General features: G+C 51.6%; 1 protein-coding gene across 4 annotated transcripts in view; it reads right to left on the bottom strand.

The window, feature by feature from the left end:
- The window catches only part of SIPA1L3 (signal induced proliferation associated 1 like 3), a 234043-nt gene that overhangs the window by 84707 nt on the left and 129744 nt on the right, over nucleotides 1-19592 (bottom strand). For all 4 annotated transcript variants that reach the window (XM_082709071.1, XM_082709072.1, XM_082709074.1 and 1 more), the window contains 3 exons: nucleotides 12489-14317; nucleotides 8313-8443; nucleotides 491-679 (listed from right to left, as the gene is read on the bottom strand). In XM_082709071.1, the coding sequence (XP_082565197.1) occupies nucleotides 491-679; nucleotides 8313-8443; nucleotides 12489-14007 (1839 nt within the window). In that variant the 5' untranslated portion in view covers nucleotides 14008-14317. The remainder of the gene's footprint in view (nucleotides 1-490; nucleotides 680-8312; nucleotides 8444-12488; nucleotides 14318-19592) is intronic.

Genomic DNA, 19592 nt, shown 5'->3' with positions numbered 1-19592 from the left:
TACAGTCAACGCTGCTTTTAGGAGGTGGGCCTCTAATCACCACTTTTGTTCTGTGTCTCGCTCATTCCCCTGGTCACTGGTGACTAGAATCTGGATAGATGCCTGACCTAAGTGTGGGCAAGTCAGATGCTCTCCTGGGACTGAGAGTGACCTAGCTGGGGTCTGCAGATAGCTGTCATTCTCACAGACACTCTGGGAGCTGTGGGAGGACAGAGAAGCAGAGGGAGCCTGTGTGCAGACGGGGGGAAGAGAGGGTAGGGAACACACACACACACGCACACCCCCAAATGGCTGTCTCATCCCCAGACCATTTTTCTCCTCCATCACATCCCTGCTCTTGGCACCCTTGGAATTTGATAATAGATCCCCCCTTTTCCTTAAACTAGCTTAGGTGGGTTGCTATTCTGAAAAAGAAAAAAAACAAAGACAAGGACAGAAAGAGGTACCAGGATAGGGTTGCAGTGGCCCCCCTCACTGGTCCCCAGCTCACCCCTTGCTCATCGAGCTTCAGCAGCTGCTCAGTCACCTTCGGAGTGTTGAGAGCCAGTCGTAGGCAGTGGATGTTGAGCTCAGGGATGACATACTCCAGGGCGTCCTTTAGGGGAAGGCCCCGCCCTGTCCCGTGCTTCATGGCGGTGGGGGTGGCGTCCTCCAGGATAGAGCCCCGCAGGGTGATGAGCTGTTTGAGGGAGAGAAGGGAAGGTTAGGAGGCTCTCCGGACCCAAGAAGGGAAGAGAGTGCTGTTCTCAGAGCAACATGTGTGATGGTCCGAAGCTTGGGTCCCAGGGCCAGCCCTGGCTCAGGACTTGAACTTGCTGCCTCCTCCTTGAACAGGTGCCTTCAAATCTCTGGGCCTCAGCTTCTTTTTGTGAGTGACGAAATTAATACAGTGACGGCATCCCAGTCTTGAAGGGTGCCAGGAGGACTAAGCTGATGAGATTTTTGAGACAATGGATGGAGCACATCTTTGTTCAACAAGTACCAACTGAGTGCCCTTGAAGTACACCCCTGTTTGGGATGCAGTGAACGAAACATTGACACCTTTCCCCATACCCAACTTGCATTTAAGTGGGGAGATGTCATTTAAGTGTATAATGAATAAAAAGGCTCCATAAGGTGAGCACTCAATGAACACTCCGCCTTCCTTATAATATATGTAAACGTATCACTGTCATAACACGGCTGCTCTTTGTTGGGGCTCCAGGATATGTGTATGTGTGCATGTATGTTCTCAGATTTACATAGGTGTATATTTACAACCACACACACACACACATAATCTTTTCAGTGTCACTCAGGTGATTCTGATGTGTAGCCAGGATAAAAAACCTTGAGTCAAGCCAATCATGGCCATCTCATTCCCCTTTCCCAGATGATGCTTTCTACATTTTTCCTACAGCTGGCCACCTGACTAGCCCCAGGTAATGAAATGTGCGGGGAGTTCAGCTTGCGAAGGACTTCTGGACACATCTGCCTCCCTTAGTTAAAGGAAAGCCTTTCCACCTGCCCATTTCTTCTTGTTAAGGACGCTGGTGTGAGGATAAGATGTTTGGAGCTGTGGCAGGTATGCTGTGATCATGAGGAAAGAGACAAGAAAACCACAGAGAAGTCAATCTCTCCAGATGCCTACCTCCAGAGTTCTCATTAGAAAATTAAAGCATCCTTCTATTTGTTTTAGCTACGGTTAGGTTTTCAGGTTTACAGACAAAGCAGTTTCTGACAGACTTGATAACAAAGTCACATTTGTGAAGGTACAGTTGACTTTGGTAGATTCCAGGTACAAGAGTAATTATCTTATTAAGTGTATAGGTCTGTTCAGAGGAAGTTTTGTCATCTCCATTTTATAGATAAGAAAACTGAACGGGTGGGGCAGAAGGAGAGAATCTCCAGCAGACTCCCTGCTGAGCACAGAGCCCAACAAAGGACTCGAACCCACAACCAAGAGATCATGACCCACGCTGAAATCAAGAGTCAGATGCTCAACCAAACCGACTGAGCCACCCACATGCCCCAGAGCTTCAGCTAGAATCAGGATTCCAACGGACCTCTGAATTTTCCAAAACTCCTGACTTTTTTTTTTGAAGATTTAAATTTTTTTTTTTACTGTAAAGTATAGCTCACATACAGAGAAGTACACAACATATGTAAGCATAGCTAAAGGAATTACCACCGAGTGAACACTTACGTAATCACCATAAATCAAAAAAATAAATATTTCCAGGTCCCCCAAACCCCTTCCCCTCCTCCCCAAAGGCAACCCTACCCTGACTTCTAACTCCACAATTTATTTCTGCTGTTTTTGAGCTTCATGCAGTTTGTACTCTTTTCTATCTGGCTTACTTCTCGCAACACTACGGATATGAGATTCGACCATGCTGCCGTGAGAAGCAGACGTTCTGTCATGACGGATCCATTCTACTGCTGAGCCTAGAAACTGCTTCCAGTGTTGGACAACTGTGAACGTGCTGTGAGAAGCACACACAGAAGCACCATGTATTGCTTAAGAACACATTTTTTGGGGGGTTCATACCTAGGAGAGGAACTGCTGAGTCACTGGGCATGTTAATCTTTAATTTTCCGAAGTTTTCCAAGTGGTTGTACCAATTTACGGCCTGCTGGCCCTGAGAGCCCTGGCTGCTTCGTGTCCCCATTGCACCAACTCTGGCTTCTGTCCACAACGTGAGCTGGCCATCAGGTGACGCCAAGGGCAGGGCCAGGTCCTGCAGCTCCAGCCCCCCTAAGACAGCACAACGGGGGTTCTACCAGGAAAAACAGCCTCCCTGAGGCAATTGCTACAAGCACTTAGAACACACTTGAGGCTATGGTTTAAAGACTAAGGAGGATCAGTGGTGACTGGAAAAACATATTGGCCCTGAGTCAACATGTGGACACAGCAGGCAGCAAAAACAATGTGTCATGACGTCACCTCTAAGCATAAAGCCTACTCTTTCCGAATAGGAGCTGGGCAACAGGCATACATGGAAGGAATGGAATGATCTCGTGTTTGGGAGTTCCCAGTTCTGGCCCCAGTAATTAATAAACAAGGCTTTCTTATCATGATCTTGAACTAGGATCATGAAAAGCAATGATGACAATGAGGGCAAAGCACTACTGGTCTGGGCGGCCCTGGGATTTGGGTTTCAATGAATGCACTAACAGGATCAGTGTTTTTTGTATCCGGCTGACGCTGGCCCGCAGCGCCCTCTGCTGGGCCCAAGGGGAAGCCTGGTCCTGCACCTCATTCTTTCTCCCACACTAGACACAGGTGGCTTCCGGTCATATTCTGGCTCTGAAGACTTGACCATAAGCCAAGACTTGAAAAAAACTCCCAGCCTTTCCTTCTCTGCTGGCGATAATAAGTAGGGCACCGGCAGGATGCAACGAGTGGCCAGCCATCTCTAACCTCCACCTGGTCCGGCCCACCATCATCACCTACCTGGCCTATGATAATAGCCCTCCTCCTGGTCTCCCTCCTGGGCCCTCACACCCCACCGCCCATTCTTCTGCAGCAGCTTGAGTGAGACCACACTCCTTCTCTGCACAGAACGGGCTAGTGGCTTCTCATCTCTCTCCAAATAAAATCTATACACCCTGCCCAGCCTGCGAGGCCCTGCGTGATCTCACTCTCAATGACACCTGTCATCATCTCACGGAGGATCACTGGTCAAGAGAGCTGTAAGGCCTTGAGATCATGTAAGCCGGGAGGTTTGCACAGGTTGTTCAATGTTGACTCCTGACTCAGACACAGCCCCTTCTCTGCTGGGCAGTGGGTATACCCATCAGGAATGTTTCCTGGGAGGTCACTGAGGAGTCTGTCTGACCGGGTTCAAACTCTGACTCTACCCTTTCCCCGGCTGTGACCCTGGGCCAGTTGCTTAACTTCTCTGTGCCTTTTTCCTCATCTATAAAATGGGCACAACAGCACCTACCTCCAAGGGTTATAAAGATTCAGGAGGACAGTCCATGTGCAGTGCCAGCACTGCGTCTGGCATATAGTGAGTGCTCAATACGTGTTAGCCATTATTATGTATACACACATGTCAAATGTGTTTGTACAAAGCCATATGCAGAGTTAAGAATTTAAATTTAACCTTTAACAGGAAGATACAGTTGGCTTTTCTCCCCACTTAACAATATGCTTCGGAGATTATTTCTATATACACACACAATCAGAGCTACATACTGAACACAAATGAGGTCACTGTTGCTCCTTGCTTTTTTCACTTAATAGAAGAAACTCTCCCTTTTCTACTTTTTCTACTCCCTTTTTTCTACATTTCACACTTACAGTAACAAGTCACTGTTACTTTTTAAATCAGAAAGAAAAGACAAATCCAAATCTCTAACCCTAACAAAACTGAAGCCTGTCAAAAACTCATGTTTGCTGGGTTAAGGGAGAACCTGGGTCAGAAGGCTAGACCGTCCCTGGCTGACCGGGGTTCCCTCTGTCCTGGGAGAGAGAGGCCAGCAAGGGGCTCAGGAAAGGGCAGCCTTGGTCCGGGGCTTGTCCTGTCTGGGTTGGGAGGGGGCCTGATGTTCAGGTGCGTGGCGCCAAAGCCCAGCTCCCAGTCTGTTCCTGCCCTGGTGGGAAGCTCAGGGCTGCCAATGCTCACATCCCATCTGCCGGGAGATGCGGGCCCACTTAGACTGTCTGCTTGGCGGCCGGGGGTGGCCATCTGGGGTGGGCCGGCCTGCTGGCTTAGAAAAGAGCCTGAGCCCTTCACTCTGGACCCCACACCTTGGTTTATAGGAGCCTGAGATCTGTGCATGTGGACACAAGGACAGAACTCTGCCTGTGAGCTCAACCCTTACTCCCCAGCATGGCCCTTGGACCTCCTAGGGGAAGGCGACAACCAGGGCACTCATTGTCCTGCAGCCACGTGTGCTGGTGGGAGAGAACCTTCCACTGCTCCGAGAGACGGGGAGCCAAAAGCATAAAGCCTATTTACAGACGAAGAAATGGCGAAGCCCAGAGGCAAAGCCATCTGTCCAAGGTCACATGGTCAGTGAGTGGCAGAGCTGGACCGAATCCAGGGCTGTCTGTTCCCAGAGCACAGAACTCGACCCAACAGGCAGAATGCTGAGTGGTAAAGAGCATGGGTCAGGCCCGGGGGCAGCCTGAGTCCACATCCAGGCTCTGCCACTGGTGACCCTAACAAATGATTACCTCCCTGGGTCTCAACCTCCCATCCTCATCTGCAAAATGGGAACAACGGGATCCACATCATGAGACTTTTGAGAGGATCTGAAGGCTCCATGCATACGCAACACTCAGGACAGTGGACGGCGAGAAGACGTGCTGAGAGCGTTTGCTATTACTGCTGACTGCGTGACTGTCCGCCCTGCCTCTGCCACAGGGAGGGCTCGAGGAAGAGGCAAGAAAAACCTCACTGGCTGCTGCCTTCCCTTCAACTCCAGATGAGGAGGTCCTCAGGTCCCAGTGCCCAGTAGGGTAGCTGGGCAAGGAGTCAGGCTCAAGGCTGAATCTGTGCGTGGCCTGCATAGATACGGGGGCAGAAAAAAGGCTTGTGGCTGTGAACCTCATGGTGGGCTGAAATTCACAGGGCTGCCAGGAATGTGACAAGGGGACAGGTGACGGAGACCCCCTGCCAACTAATGTCACTGGGCTCTTCTTGAGCGCCAGGCCTGGCGCTGCCTGTATGTGTAACCTCACAGGGCCCACACCACTGTGAGACTGGACCACTCAAGGGGGAAACTGAGACTCTGAGAGGTGAAGTCAGGTGCCCACATTCACAGCTGGTGAGTGGCCAAATTAGGAATCCATACCAGGTTTCCAGTGTGCCAAACATGGTCCTGCCTCAGGACCTTTGCACTGGCTGTTCCCTCTGCCTGGAATGCTCTTGTTCCAGATTTCCACATGGCTCCTTCTCTCATCTCATACTCGGGTCATTACTCAACTGTTAACTTCCCAGTGAGACCTCCCTTGACCATTCTGCCTAAAAATTGAACCACCCCTCATACTTCCTATCTCTTCCTTGCTTGACTTTCTACCTTGTCCTCACTTACCACACTGTATGATTTTCTAATGTGTATGTTGCCTGCCTCACCCACAGGAGTGCGGTCCCACAAACATCTCTGCTGCCTCACTCACTACTGCGCCCGCAGAGCCCCCCGTGCACAGCTGGCAGACAGTGGTGCCGAGGGGATATATCCCAGACCTATGGCCCCAAGACTCAAGGCCCCCTGCCCACTCTGCAGAGGACTGGAGGCGAGTTTTGTGGGTGTTGGGGCTCGGAAGTGGACAGAAACAGGCACAAGACAGGCACAACACTAAGCTGGTTTCACACTTACTGAATAGGACCCACAGCAAAAATACTATACCCCAATCCAGTATGCCCTCACCCAAGTCTCAGGACCCTCGGTACGCATGACACAAGCTGACTTTTAAAAAAAATTCATTCTCCGTGTTCCACTTTTATGAATTAAAACTACCAGCACCAAAGTGCTGAACAAAGGTGAGTTCCCAAATCAGCGATGGGTCTGCAGGGCAGTCGGAGCCGAAGTCAGCAGCGTCCCAAAGGCAGCTGTGTCGGGGCCGGAGAACAGGTGGACTCCTGAGGGTGCTTCAAGCAAGTCCCCTAACCTCTCCAGAGCCCGTTCCATCATCCGGAAATGAGACTAACAGTGCCTTCATCATGGGACTGTGTAACATTCAAGTGTGTGAATACACATAAAGGGTAAAGCTACTATGTGACACCGTGTTACAGAGACCTGCAACATAACAGCCATCGTGATAAACGTTACTTATTGGCCTTTGACTGTGGTCATCCCATCCAGCAGTTCCCTGGATGTCATGACACAACTAAGGCAGTGTGAGCTGTCACCTCACATTCTGCGCTCGTGCTCATGTGGCCATAAAGGTGAGGAGATGGGGGAGGGGACTGGGAGGCAGGAGGGGCTGGTGACCACCGTGGTCAAGGGCACAGGGTTTGAGGTCTGCCCCTCTCAACTGCCACAAAGCCTCTGTGTCATCTCATTCCTCCTCAGTAAGAGGGTCGTCATGAGGCCAGGGCCCTCAGTGCAGCATCTGTTGGTCTGGATGACGTCCAGGCTCAGCTGGCTTCACACTCAAAGCCCCTGGCAGTGGCAGCCTGTGGGGTTCCCATGTCTGGGCAAAGGCCAGGAACAAGGGGGATGGGGCAAGGGAGGGCCAAGGGAGACTCATTTGGGGGGGCCTGCACAGCTGACTACCACCCCCTTTCTGGAAAGGTCATCCTTACTTGGGTCTTTTGGAAGTCTCTATTGTTTTTGCTAGCCTAGCTCCCCTCTTTTGGCAGGAGAACTCCCCGTCTGCCTCCTCCAGGTGGCTCTAATGGAACTGTCAAGCTCAGTGTCCTGCCCTGCCCCCAGACCCAGTGAAGCACATGTGATCCAAGCAGAGCCAACGAGAGTCCTCCTCACAGATTTGGCAGCAAGTGTCCCTTCCCTGTGGAGGAGAACATATATAGATGCAGGAGAGCTGAGCTGCCAGTCTCATTTTCCCATGACATGGATATGACTTGCTGGTGGCAGAAGAGAAGAGAATGACATTCCCAGTGCAGAAAAGCAGCAGGGCTTAGAGGAGCAGAGTGGTCAGGGGACCGAATTCTGGTGACATCATTTGAGTGCCTGGATCCAGCTATGCCTGAAGCAAGTCATACCCTGGATTTGCAGTTATATGAACCAATGAATTCTATTTCTGGCTTAGACCAGTTAGAACTAGATTTCTGTCCATTACAATTCAGAGTCCCGATTGAGCAGGGTGCCCCCAGCAGGCCTTGTTCCCTAGCCACAGCTGATATTTAATCTAGGCGATATTTAATCTATAACCAAACCAGGACAACGGGTTTCTCTACTCACATGTGAAAGCACTGGGATTGTTTTGAGCTGAACGGTGTCGACAGCAGTGCCTGCTCTGGCTGAGAGTCCCCAGTTCCTGCCCTGCCCGAGGCCTGCTGCCTTAATTCTTTCCATTCTGCAGGACATCTCATGATCCTGAAAGACTCCCTTACAGCTCTCTCTTTATTTCTTATGCTAACCAGAGTGAATCTCTTGCGGTGGGTAGCAATCTTGGGCTCTCCAAGATTCTAATCCCGGTCTGGCCCCTTACTTACTGATCCCATACAAGTCACTGAATTTCTCTGAGCCCTAGTTTTCCCTTCTGTAAAAGGGAGGGACTACTAGGACTGCAGTCAGGAGGTTACTGGGAGGCTGACGTGAGATGTAGCTGGGGAAGCACTTGGTACAGACTAAGGGCTCACAGAGGTGAGCAGCTACAATTTATGGAAGCCAGCAATGGTGATGAGACCTACCTCTCGGGTCCGGAAGATGATCCTGTACTGGTACTGAGGTCCGTGATCCTTGTGGTCCTCCAACTTCTCTCGTTTGATGCTCACAGCCACTGGTCCCAGCTTCTCGTCCACGCCAAAGTAATTGGCATGTTCTGAGAGGGAAGAGCGGGAGTGGGGGTTCAGAGTAAACTCTCTAGGAAGGAGGGGTGATGTCCCAGGCCCGGGGGAAGGTTCTTGTGTGACCTATGGGATCCCATTCACACAAACTTGCCTTGTCAGGACCACACTTAACAGAGCGACCATGAGACTGGACTGGGCCCCCTGTGCCAAGTTCACAGAGCCTCAGTTTTCTGAGCCTCGGCTCCTTCATCTGAGAAATGGGGGGCCCTGAGGCCACCCATAACTCACTGAGTGGATGTGAGGGTGAAATGAAGCTACAATTATTAAATGCTTAGCACAGTGTCTGGCATGTAAAAACCCAGCCTCACTATGATTATCCCAGATTTGCAAATGTTCATCGTTAGCTTAGCGGCCGATTAGCCCCGTGAACTGGTTTAGATTCTATCCTAGAAAGCCGCTCACTGGGCTCAAATCTGGGTTCTGCCCCTAGGTTGGATGGATGGCCCAGGCCAAGGTGCTCCACGGCATTCTCCTGAGAACAGGATTGGAAAGGGTGGGCCCGCATCCCGGCAGGGTCATCAGAATTAAATAGGTTAATAAGCACTCAGCACAGGGCCGGGGACACAGCACGACAGAAATGCTGTTATCATCATAGGACATGGTGTTGGTCAGAGAAAAGGGACCAGAATCAAGACCCTAAGCACCACCTTTATCCAGCAGCATTTCCATGACACCTCAGACACTTAAACTACTCTTTCCTTAAGGGGATAACACCTCTGAACCACAAAGCAAGTCTCCTCTTCCCTAAATAACAGCTGTCTCCCCAGTTTCTCTAAACATGCTACTGTTTTAAAAATCCTTCCAGGCAAACAGTTTCTCCCAATGTATAATCCAAGTACTCCGTGCTTGCAGTAGACAGCCCACCCGCAGCCTTAACTCAAGTCCACGCAGTCAACGTCTAACCGCTGCCAGGAATTCCTTCTACCCCAGGGCTCTGAATATTTAACGGATGGTTCTGTTCTCACAAGGTACTCTTAGTGAATCAAACACTTATCTAAGGCCCAAATAATGTGTGGTGATTAAAGGCACCGGTCAGACCAACACCTGCACCTGGTTAAGCCATCTCTGCAGCTGGTCAGAGAACAGAATTACCTGCTCCACAGAGAAGAGCTCATTCCGGAAACAGCTGGGCAGGTGGTTTTATTTTCCACCAATGCATGCCCAGCACCTTGCAGCCCTGGCATACCGTAGGCACTCAATAACAGTGACAGATGAGTCATTTATTTATAAGCTTCCAGGACTCCAGAGAAGTCCATTTTTGAAAGAAAATGCCTTTTTTCTTTTTTGGAAGCTCTGTAATGAGTACTTACTATCCGCCTGATGAAGAACTGTCTTAATGTACAATCTTATATAATCCTTACCACAGTCCTCCGTGAAGGTATTTCCACATGGGAGCTGAACAGAATATGTGAGTTGAAAAGAACATGCTCTCTGTTGGTTAGGTACAAAATTAGTAATTATATACATGACATAGTATGTATCATTAATAACTCAATCAAAAGATGATTCTACATTTATATATATGATAATAACTTATATATATATGATATGTATAAATATAGAATCAGGTTTTGATTGGGTTATTTGATTGGGTTATTCAAATCCTCTTCAGCCTTATTTTTTTGACTACAAGATCTGTCAATTTCGGAGAGACCCTGTCAGCATCTGCCACTGATGGTCGATTTGTTCACTTCTCCCTGCAGCCTGTCGGTTTTTTATTTATTTATCCCCCAACCCAGGTTGCCAGGTGCACAAAGGTTTACAACTATTCGAGTCTCTCTTCTCTTGGTGAGCAACTGTCTGGAACTTTTCTCCCCTCAATCGTTTCATTTTTAATTTCTGTGTCTTTCTGTTTTGGGGCATGTGACGCTGCTACAATCACCCCCATTCCTCACATGAGGATACAGAGTCCAACGAGTGAAACGTGTCACACAGCTGTAAGCTATGACACAGACACCCCAAACCCAGGGCTGTCTGGCTCGAAACACTGGAGCTCCAGCAACTGCACACACTGAATCCCACGAAATGACTTAGCTGACATTTTGTTAGGTGTGACTAGGACATTGGTTTAAAAAAATGTTTTGAGGGCACCTGGGTGGCTCAGTGGGTTAAAGCCTCTGCCTTTGGCTCGGGTCAAGATCTCAGGGTCCTGGGATCGAGTCCCACATCGGGCTCTCTGCTTGGCCGGGAGCCTGCTTCCTCCTCTCTGCCTACTTGTGATTTGTCTCCGTCAAATAAATAAATAAAATCTTTAAAAAAAAAAAATGTTTTGACTTGTTGCTGTGGAGTAGTAGGTGCCTACCCACTCTATTTTTCCCTTCCTCCTTTTCAAGAAAAACCCTCTCCTCTTAGGGGAAGAAAAGAGAGGAGATATGTCTAGCTAAAAACCTACATTTCCCAGCCTGCCTTGAAGACAGAAGTGGTCAATAAGCAGCTGTGGTTGGATGGGGCTTATGAGAAAGCTTTTTAAAAGGGGGCTGACTTGACAGATCTTTTTGCCCTTACCCTTCCCTTTTTCTCTGCCTAGAAACATGGATGTGACAGCTGGAGCTGCAGCAGCCATCTCGGGCCATGAGACTACTCCTGGGGCTAAAGGCCATGCTCTAAGGCTGGCATTCCACTAATGGTGAGGGGAAACCATACCAGCCCCCTGGGCTGCTGACCTCCAGACTTCTTTGTATCAGAGAAATAAACTTCTATGTCCTTAAAGCCTGTCACTGGCAGTTATAAGCAATTCCAAATCAATGTAGTGGTCAGCATTTAAAAATTAGGAGAATTCACATTAAAAATAAGAAACAACTTCATTTTAGGATAATCTGGAAAAATTGGAAAGGCTGACAACACTGGGTTTGCCTGTTTCCTACATGCCTACAGTTAAGAGGAGCCAAGCTGGAGTTGCCCTTTGCTCAGTCCCTGCCTGGCCCCGGATGTAGATGCCGGGGGTTTGTGGTCTCTGCACTATGCGCTGCTGCCTCCTGCAACTGCCTCACCAGCACCGATGGACATAGTCATTCAGGCTGCCAGTCTCTCTCTGGTGGTAACACCTTGGCCACATCAACAGCTCCACCTTCAAAGGGGATCCAGAACCTGCTGGCTTTTTCCCCAACACATGGGCTCCCAACCTAGACTTGTCCATCATCATCTCCTGCCTGAACTAGTGAGACAGTCCCCTGCCACTTCCCCGGCCCCAAGTTTCCCTGCTTCCCAATCTCCCCACGTCTGTGCCCCAGAGGGAGGCTTTGAACACCAGAGTTAGCTCAGGGCCCTCGACTGCGGAGAACCCTCTTGTGACTCCACCTCATTCAGGGTGCAGGCGAGAGTTCTCACCATGGCCCACAAGGTTCCAAACGATCTGCCCCTGTCACCTCTCTACTTTGGCTCCTTCCACCCTCTCTCAGTCGCTCTGTCCCAATATAGGCAGAGAAAAAGGAAAGGGTAAGGGTAAAAAGATCTGTCAAGTCAGCCCCCATTCCTCCTCTCCCCCTCTTTCCTCCTCCTTCAGTGTTTCAGAACTATTTTATTTGCCCTTTCTGCACCAGAACACTGTCCCCGGTCTCCACATAGCTCCCTCCTTCAGCCTGGTACTCAAATGGCACCTTCCCAGGAGACCCTCCCAAGCCATTCCCTATTGGAAATGCAGCCTCTGACCTGGACACTATTCCCCTCTCCCCTGCTTTACTTTTCCCCATAGCGTGAGCCACACTAGGACACCTTATATATTTTACGCAGTAATCAAGTTTTTCTTAACTTCCCCTCACTTAAGCACTAGGAAGACAATCCTAGTTTCAATCTTCTTCAAAAAAGTGCCTGGCACACAGCTGAACCTGGCACAGTCGCTAAATAAACGGGCATCTATTGTTTCCTGATGCTTGAGGCTCTGGCGACTTTAGCCCTGGGTGCTCTGCTCATTGCCTCCTCACTGCCCTATGTCCCAGGTAGAGAACCCGCTCCCACTGCTGGAGCCTCGGAGGGTCCCCGGGGACAAGCTGCGGCCCGCCAGCCCGCGTGCCCCGTCACCTCGGCCCACGAAGTGGTCCTGGTAGTAGCGGGCGCCCAGATCCACGTGCTCGATGCTGTACTGGCGCGGGCGGCTCTGCGTCCTTTGCTGCTCCTTGGGCACCTCCAGCACCGAGATGCTGGCGTTGGTGCGGTGGGCGCTGAGCGTGGGCTCGGCTGGGCGACCCTCACCGCCACCGCCGCCGCCGCCCTGGGAGCCCACGGCTGCGCGTGAGAAGCTCACGTTGCGCTCGCACTCGCCGCCGATCTCGTTGCGGAAGTGAGGACAGCTGAGCAGCAGGTCGTTGCTGTTGTCGTCACCCAGGTCCTGCTCCAGGTTCTCCTTGCAGTTGAGGTCCTCGGTGCTGGGGAAGGCGGCGTCCAGGCCGCCCAGGCCGTGTGCCCGCGACGCCGGGAGGGCCGCCATGGCGGAGGCTGCTGATGCGCCCGTGGTGGTGTTGCGCCGCTGCGCGGTGGCCACCCTATTGGCAGCCGCCTCGTTGAGGTCGAACAGCATGCTCTGCACGTCAAAGTGCGCGAAGCTTTTCTGGCAGACCCACGGGCGGCCGGTGTCCGGCGCGCTGCGGCCCTCCTCCGCCTCCCCCGGCGCCCGGGCCGCCTCGCCGTCCGCCTTGCCGCTGCGCAGCTTCCGGAAGATGGACGAGTCCGCGGCGTCCCCTCCGCCCAGGCCGCGGACCGCCTTCTTCCGGGCCTTCTCCTTCTCCTTGGCTGGCTGGAGCCCCAGGAGGCTGTCCTTGGTGGGCTGGCCGTTGCGGGGGTCCCCCTTCGCTCCGCCGCTGCCCCCGGGGCCGAGGGGGCCGGTGTCGGCCTGGAGCAGCTCTCGGAGGCTCTGGGGCCCCGCGGCGTCAGGCTGTTCGCTGCGGAACTCGTTGAGGATGTCAAAGAAGCTCTGCTCCGGCACGCCCTGCACGTCGATGGAGGACGTGCTTCCGTACTCCCGGAAGAGGGGCAGGGCCCCCGTGTGCCGGGGTCCCCGGGGCTCCCCTGTGTCCTCCACGTCACACTCGCTGAGAGTGATCTCGCTGCTGCTGCGGTGCCGCAGGGGCAGAAAGGCCCGGCCAGGGGACCGGGGCCATCCGTCCTGGAATTCCACATCTTTGGACCTTCTCCTGGAGAGTCGGTGGAAGGCTTTGGGTCCTGAGGAAGCCGGGGTGCTGACGGGGGGCTGTCCGTTCTGCATGCCCCTCATGGAATGGGCCACCTTTGTGGTCTTCGTGCCATCTGAGTCCTGTGAGGGGCTTGGGTTGTTTTGTTCTCTCAGGGCCTCCCGCTTGGGTGGCCAGTCGGCCACTCTGGCACGCACGCCCATCTTGGGTACTGCAGGAGTGGTGGGACTGGGGCGGGTGGTGGCGCTGATTGGGCTCTCACCAATGGGCTGGGGCATGCCGCCGTTCTGGACCCAGAATCCCATGGGAGCATAGTCCCCGGTGTGAGGCCCAGGGAGGACGTCGGCCCCCCTGGCCCCACAACTGGCTGCCAGATCCACACCATCATTGGGAATGGGCCGATAAGTGGTCATAGTCCACAGGAGCTGGAGTGCTGCTGGCCCCCTGTGAGCTGTGGAGTGACTTTATGGGGTCCCCTGGCCCTCAGCCATTGTTCAGGGCCGCCAGGCCCAGGATGAAGGATGCTGGCCCCTGAAGCCTGACAGGAAGGTTGTGAGCCTGTGGAGTCCAGTTCTCCACCATCGCGGTGGACAACTTGAGCCAGGACAACCTCAGGAGGCAGGTGCTGTCCTGGGGCCTCCAGTCTGAGCAGCTCAGCAGGACGGAGCAGGCAGGAGATGCGGGTGAGGGCAGGCAGGCTGCAGGGCTGTCCTCCCTGCCATGCTGCAAAAGGAGAGAAAGCAAAGGTGAGCTGCGACATTACTATTCCCAGAGGAAAGACTGTGTGTGTGAGACATCTTTATACTCATTTAAAAAACCCATTTATTATGCAAATTTTCAAATCTACTCAAAGCAGAGAAGAGCACCACCAGTTTCAACAATCATTAATGATTCCCCATTCCTGTTTCATCTACCCACTCACTCCTACACTTTTATTTAACAGAATAGTTTAGGATATATCCCAGCCATCAGCTCATTTCACCTGAAAAAACTTAAGTTTATATATCTAGCAGTTAGGCTTTTCCTTATTAACCATGGTACCTTTATCACACCCATCCAGATTAACAAGAATTCTTTAATATCATGTAATACCCCATATATCTGCATTACGTTTCTCCCATTGTCTCAAAGGTGTTTTTTAGAGCAGATCTGTTCAAATCAGGATCCAAACAAGATCCCTATTCTACCTCAGTGAGTGTATTTCTTTCTTTTTTTAAGATTTTATTCATTCATTTGACAGAGCTCACTAGTAGGCAGAGAGGCAGGCAGAGAGAGGGGGGGGGGGAAGCAGGCTCCCCGCTGAGCAGAGAGCCCAATGCGGGGCTCGATCCCAGGACCCCGAAATCATGACCTGAGCTGAAGGCAGAGGCCCAACCCACTGAGCCACCCAGGAGCCCCTCAGTGAGTATGTTTCTTAAGTCTCTTCTATAAAGTCTCCCCCATGCCCATCACCATTATTGTGAGGCTATTCACTTGTGTAAGGAATTACATCACTTGGCCCGTGGAGTTTCCCATTTTCAGGAGCTGGCTGCCTTTTCCCTGTGGTGTCATTAAACACATTCCTCTGCCCCCTGTGAATCCTGTAGGTAAAGGCTGGACTGCTGTCAATCTGTCCTGCAGTCTGCCTGACCAGCCACCCCACAATAAAGGAAGTAAAAAATGACAGATGCGTCACCATGAATACTGGTAGATTGGGGGAGGGGATAACCCTAGGTGATTAATAGATACCGTAAGCCAGTAAATCAGCTCTTGTCACTTCTTGGCTGAGATCTCCCCAGTGGCTCCTTACTGCGTTAGAATAAAATCCAAAGTCTTCTGCTGGTCCACAAGCCCCACAGGCTCTGGCCCCTGCCAGTCTCCCTGAGGCCTCTCCCCACCCCTAAGATCCCATCCCACTGGCCCTCTTTTCTGTTCTGCTGACATACCAAACCCCACCCAGGATATCTGGATATGCTTCCTTCTGTTCTTCACCAGGTTGGCTCCCTTGAATGATGTCAACTCTTCAATGAAGAGAAGCCCACCAACGACTGCCGACTGCCGGTGTTTTCTGAGTAAGGGGAAGGCTCTGTGTGTGTGTGTGTGTGTGTTTCCTAACTCATGCCCATAGGTACAGAACAAGCTGGGAGAGAACCAGGGGGGCAGCATGAAGCAGATTCATGGAGCAAATCAGCGAGGCCAGTCTGTAACAACTGAAAAAGTCAGACTCAGAAGGCAGGGGAGGAGAGGAGTGGGGAGCAAGAGTGCACTCCTCCTCCCAGCTCCCAAAGGAGCATCCCTGAAGATATTGCAGGGAGGTACACAGGGGACGAGAGAGGGGAGGAGACAGAAGAGGAGGAGGAGGGAAGCCCCAAGGGCTGGGTTAGTTAAGGAAGACAAAAGCACCCAAGTGAGGCTGGGTGAGTGGGACAGCAGAGGCATTTCTTTTTTTCTTTTAAGATTTTATTTATTTATTGAGAGAAAGCGCACAAGCAGGGGGGGAGGAACAGAGGGAGAAGCCGCTCCCCACTGAGCAGGGAGCAGATGCTTAATGACTGAGCTCCCCATGTGCTCCCCCCCCCCCAATCCTGTCTGCATTTCTATAGACACAAGTAGGCCTCAGCTCTGGTGACCACCCTTTGCGGGAATGTGGATGCCAGATCACCGATTTTTAAGTAGAAATCAGAAATCTTGAACTGTATGTAACTTCTCCCAGTTTGAAATAAAAAAAATAACTGCAGCGACGACAAACCAACTACCAGGCAGAGAAGACATCTACAAGGATTTTCAAGAAACTGCTAACAGTCGATGCCTCTGGGAAAGGGAACTAGGTACCCCCCCCAAGCCCAGCCCCCTCTCCTGCTGCACGTACTTCTAGCTGATAAATAAATACTTAAAACGTTACCAACAAAAACCAAGTAAGGGTCAATAAAATAAGTACCTGTGCCAGATTTGGGCAGAGGATGCTGGTCTGTGATCTCAGCTTTGCCAGAGAGGAGGGCCTGAGGCTTGTCCTATACTGTCCTATACTTGTCCTATACCCTGGATCCCTGGCCAAACGGGGGTGTGCAGCTGGGCCAGGGGCACCCCGGGATTAGCCCTTTGAGGCCACACTGGGGCTGGCTGGGAAAACCAGTGGCCCAGATGCGACCCTGAATTACTTATGCAAGCACCTCCTGACAGATGGGCTTTGCTGATGGCATTTTGTTTCCAGCTCAGTCAGAAACCCCCCCCATCTGTTTTGCTCTCTTCTGTGAGAACACACAGATGTTCCTGAGGCCCTGGTGTATTTCCACAGATCCCTTCCCCGACCAGGTGTAGCCAAGTCTCCCTGTGACGCTCAGAGGCTTAGTGATACCCACAGCCTCCGTGGGATTTGGGGACTGCTGCACACTGGTCCCTTTCCAGCAGCTTGCTGTCCAATGCTGTCCCCCTTCCAAGAGCACCCCATCTTCCAGATGGGGAAGCCCCCCTTCTGAGGGCCAGACTGCCCTCAGATCCTAGTATGCCACGGGCTGGATACTAAAACTGTGGTTCTGTTTCAATCTGGAAAATGGGGAGAAGTACTGCCTATCTCCTGGCCATTCCTATCCCCACGGTTCCTTCCTTCATGGATCTTCTCTCTCCCCCCCTCAATTACAGAAGCACAGCCAGGGGTGGACTTGGCGGCTGCATGTTCTCTGAATGGAGCTCAGCACACAGTGTCTTCTCTCCAGTGTTCCCTGGCTCCTGCTTGTTCTCCACACCTGCTCCTCTGGCCTCCTGGTGCTCTGTCTGCCCCTGATAAATTCTGCTTCTGCTCAAGACTGTCCAGTGTGGCTTCTGCAGCTGGCACCGGAGGACCCTGACTTAAGCACAGTGTGGCGTGCAAGGGAGGCGGCTGGGGATGGTGGACGAGGAAACACGGGGGACAGTAGCACAGTGAGAAGCGAGTGGCAGTGGGAGAGGCCGCTGGGACGCATGTGGCTGCAAGTGATGGAATCCCAGTCACCAGTGGCTCAGCCAATGAACACATCTCATTATCCTGTGTCGGAAGGAGGCCAGATACGGTGACTCCACTCTTGGTACACTGGGATGATGTCAGACACTTTCTCCCCCCATGCCCCCACGCTCCCCTGCTTCCCTCTGTGTGCTACTGGCCTGCATCTTGGGCTTGAGGCCTCTGAGTAGCAAGCTGGTGGCCACACCCATGCTTCTCACTGAACCATGGGCAGTGGGGAAAGAAACGGATAAGGTAAGACTGTTTTACTTCTTACCCATCTGACCCTAGTCAGGAAAAAGAATGTTTGCCAGAACATTCCTCCTACACCTCAACAGACTTTCTCTGTTTTTTTTTTTTTTTCTTTCTTTCTCTGGCCTAATCGGCCATAATGTGGTCACATATGGCCATTCCAGGCTCAAGAAAAGCTGGGAAACCCTCAAATCTGGGATTGTCCTGACTGCCCTTAGACCAGGGAGGACTTACCTCTGGGGCTGGCCACATTGGCTCCCTAAAAATGTCAGGGTCTGTTAGAGGACTAGGCACCCACCAGCGTATATGTGTAAATACTCCCAGACTGTCATTTGTAAAGACACTGGGGAGCGTGCTCCCTTATCAGGCCCCCAAGCCTGGAGGCTGGAAGAGCAGACATGCAGGCAGATGCCACAGCCACAGTGCTCTGGCTCTGAGGGGCCTTGCTCCTCAGAGCAAGTGACCCAGCCAATTTCACAGGTAAGGGGGGCACCTGGGTGGCTCAGTAGGTTGAAGCCTCTGCCTTCGGCTCAGGTCATGATCCCATGGTCCTGGGGTTGAGCCCCGCATCGGGCTCTCTGCTCAGCAGGGAGCCTGCTTCCTCCTCTCTCTAGGCCTACCTCTCTTCCTACTTGTGATCTCTCTGTCAATTAAATAAATAAAATCTTAAAAAAAAAAAAATTTCACAGGTAAGTGACATGGCTAAGGGCAGAGTAGAAGAGAAAAACACAAGTCTTACAGTGGTAGACACTTGTGGTTTGCTTCCCTGGCCTCTAGGACTCTTTTGTCCAAAACCAGCCCAGATTTCCCTTTGGGAACCTGCCTTCTCTGATTCCCACCCAGTGGGCTAGAGGAGGAGCTCTTTCTTGAGCTCAGGAACTAACCACGTAGCGCAATCAGAACCAGTGAGACCCAGTGACATCATTGCCAAGAGTCCTAAGGCTGAAGGCTATGCTTTTCTCTCTTACCCGGAGTCTGAGAGGATGTGAGGGATGGAATCACTGCAGCCATCTTGTAACCACGAGGGAAGAACCATTTGTGAAAGGGGCTGAAAGAGGGGAGATCTGGGGGCTTCAGTCATCACTTTAGTCTGAGTCAAGGTGGACCTGAAGCCACCACTATTCTATTTCCCACCACTGGATGTTTTAGTTATATAACAAAACAGTATCCATAATGGCAACTACCACAAATGTGATCTTTCTATAGTCCAGGTCCTTCTCCAAACACTTCACATGTATTATCTCTCTTAATTCCACAGCAACTCTGTGAAGTAGAATTATCTCCATTTTAACATAAGGAAGCTGAAATGGGCAGGTGAAGTAATGTGCCTGAGGCCAGATGGCCACGAGGTGGCAGAGCTGGGAATGACCCAGAAGCTTCATTCCTGAAATCAGGCAGTCCTGAGTTCAAGCACCAGCCTTCCCTGTTGCCCAGTGGGCAAAGCCCTGGACCTCTCATTCTCCCTTTCCTCACTGGCCCAAGCCACAAAGTCCTTCTTTCAGTCCCACTGCTTATTCTCCCTGTTGCCTCAGGGCCTTTGCACAGGCCACTCCCACTGCCCTTGCCCTTACCTAGATAGTTCTTTCTCTACATGACTTTCCCTTTTCATGAACCTTGTCCCATCCCTAACCTGAGTTCCCAGAGCACGCTCTGAGCATTTCTCTTTGGGATTACCTGCATCAATGTATGTATGTAATTTACCACATAATGAGCCGTTTACCATAAGGTTTGTGAGGCACTGGAGTCTCTTTATTTCTGCCTGCATCTCCAGCACAGGCCTGACACACAGTA

The sequence above is a fragment of the Mustela nivalis genome, assembly GCF_964662115.1.
Source record: "Mustela nivalis genome assembly, chromosome: 18".
NCBI classification, from domain to species: Eukaryota; Metazoa; Chordata; class Mammalia; order Carnivora; family Mustelidae; genus Mustela; species Mustela nivalis.
The sequence above is the reverse complement of the archived record's forward strand: the minus strand, read 5'-3'. Positions and strand labels throughout refer to the sequence as shown.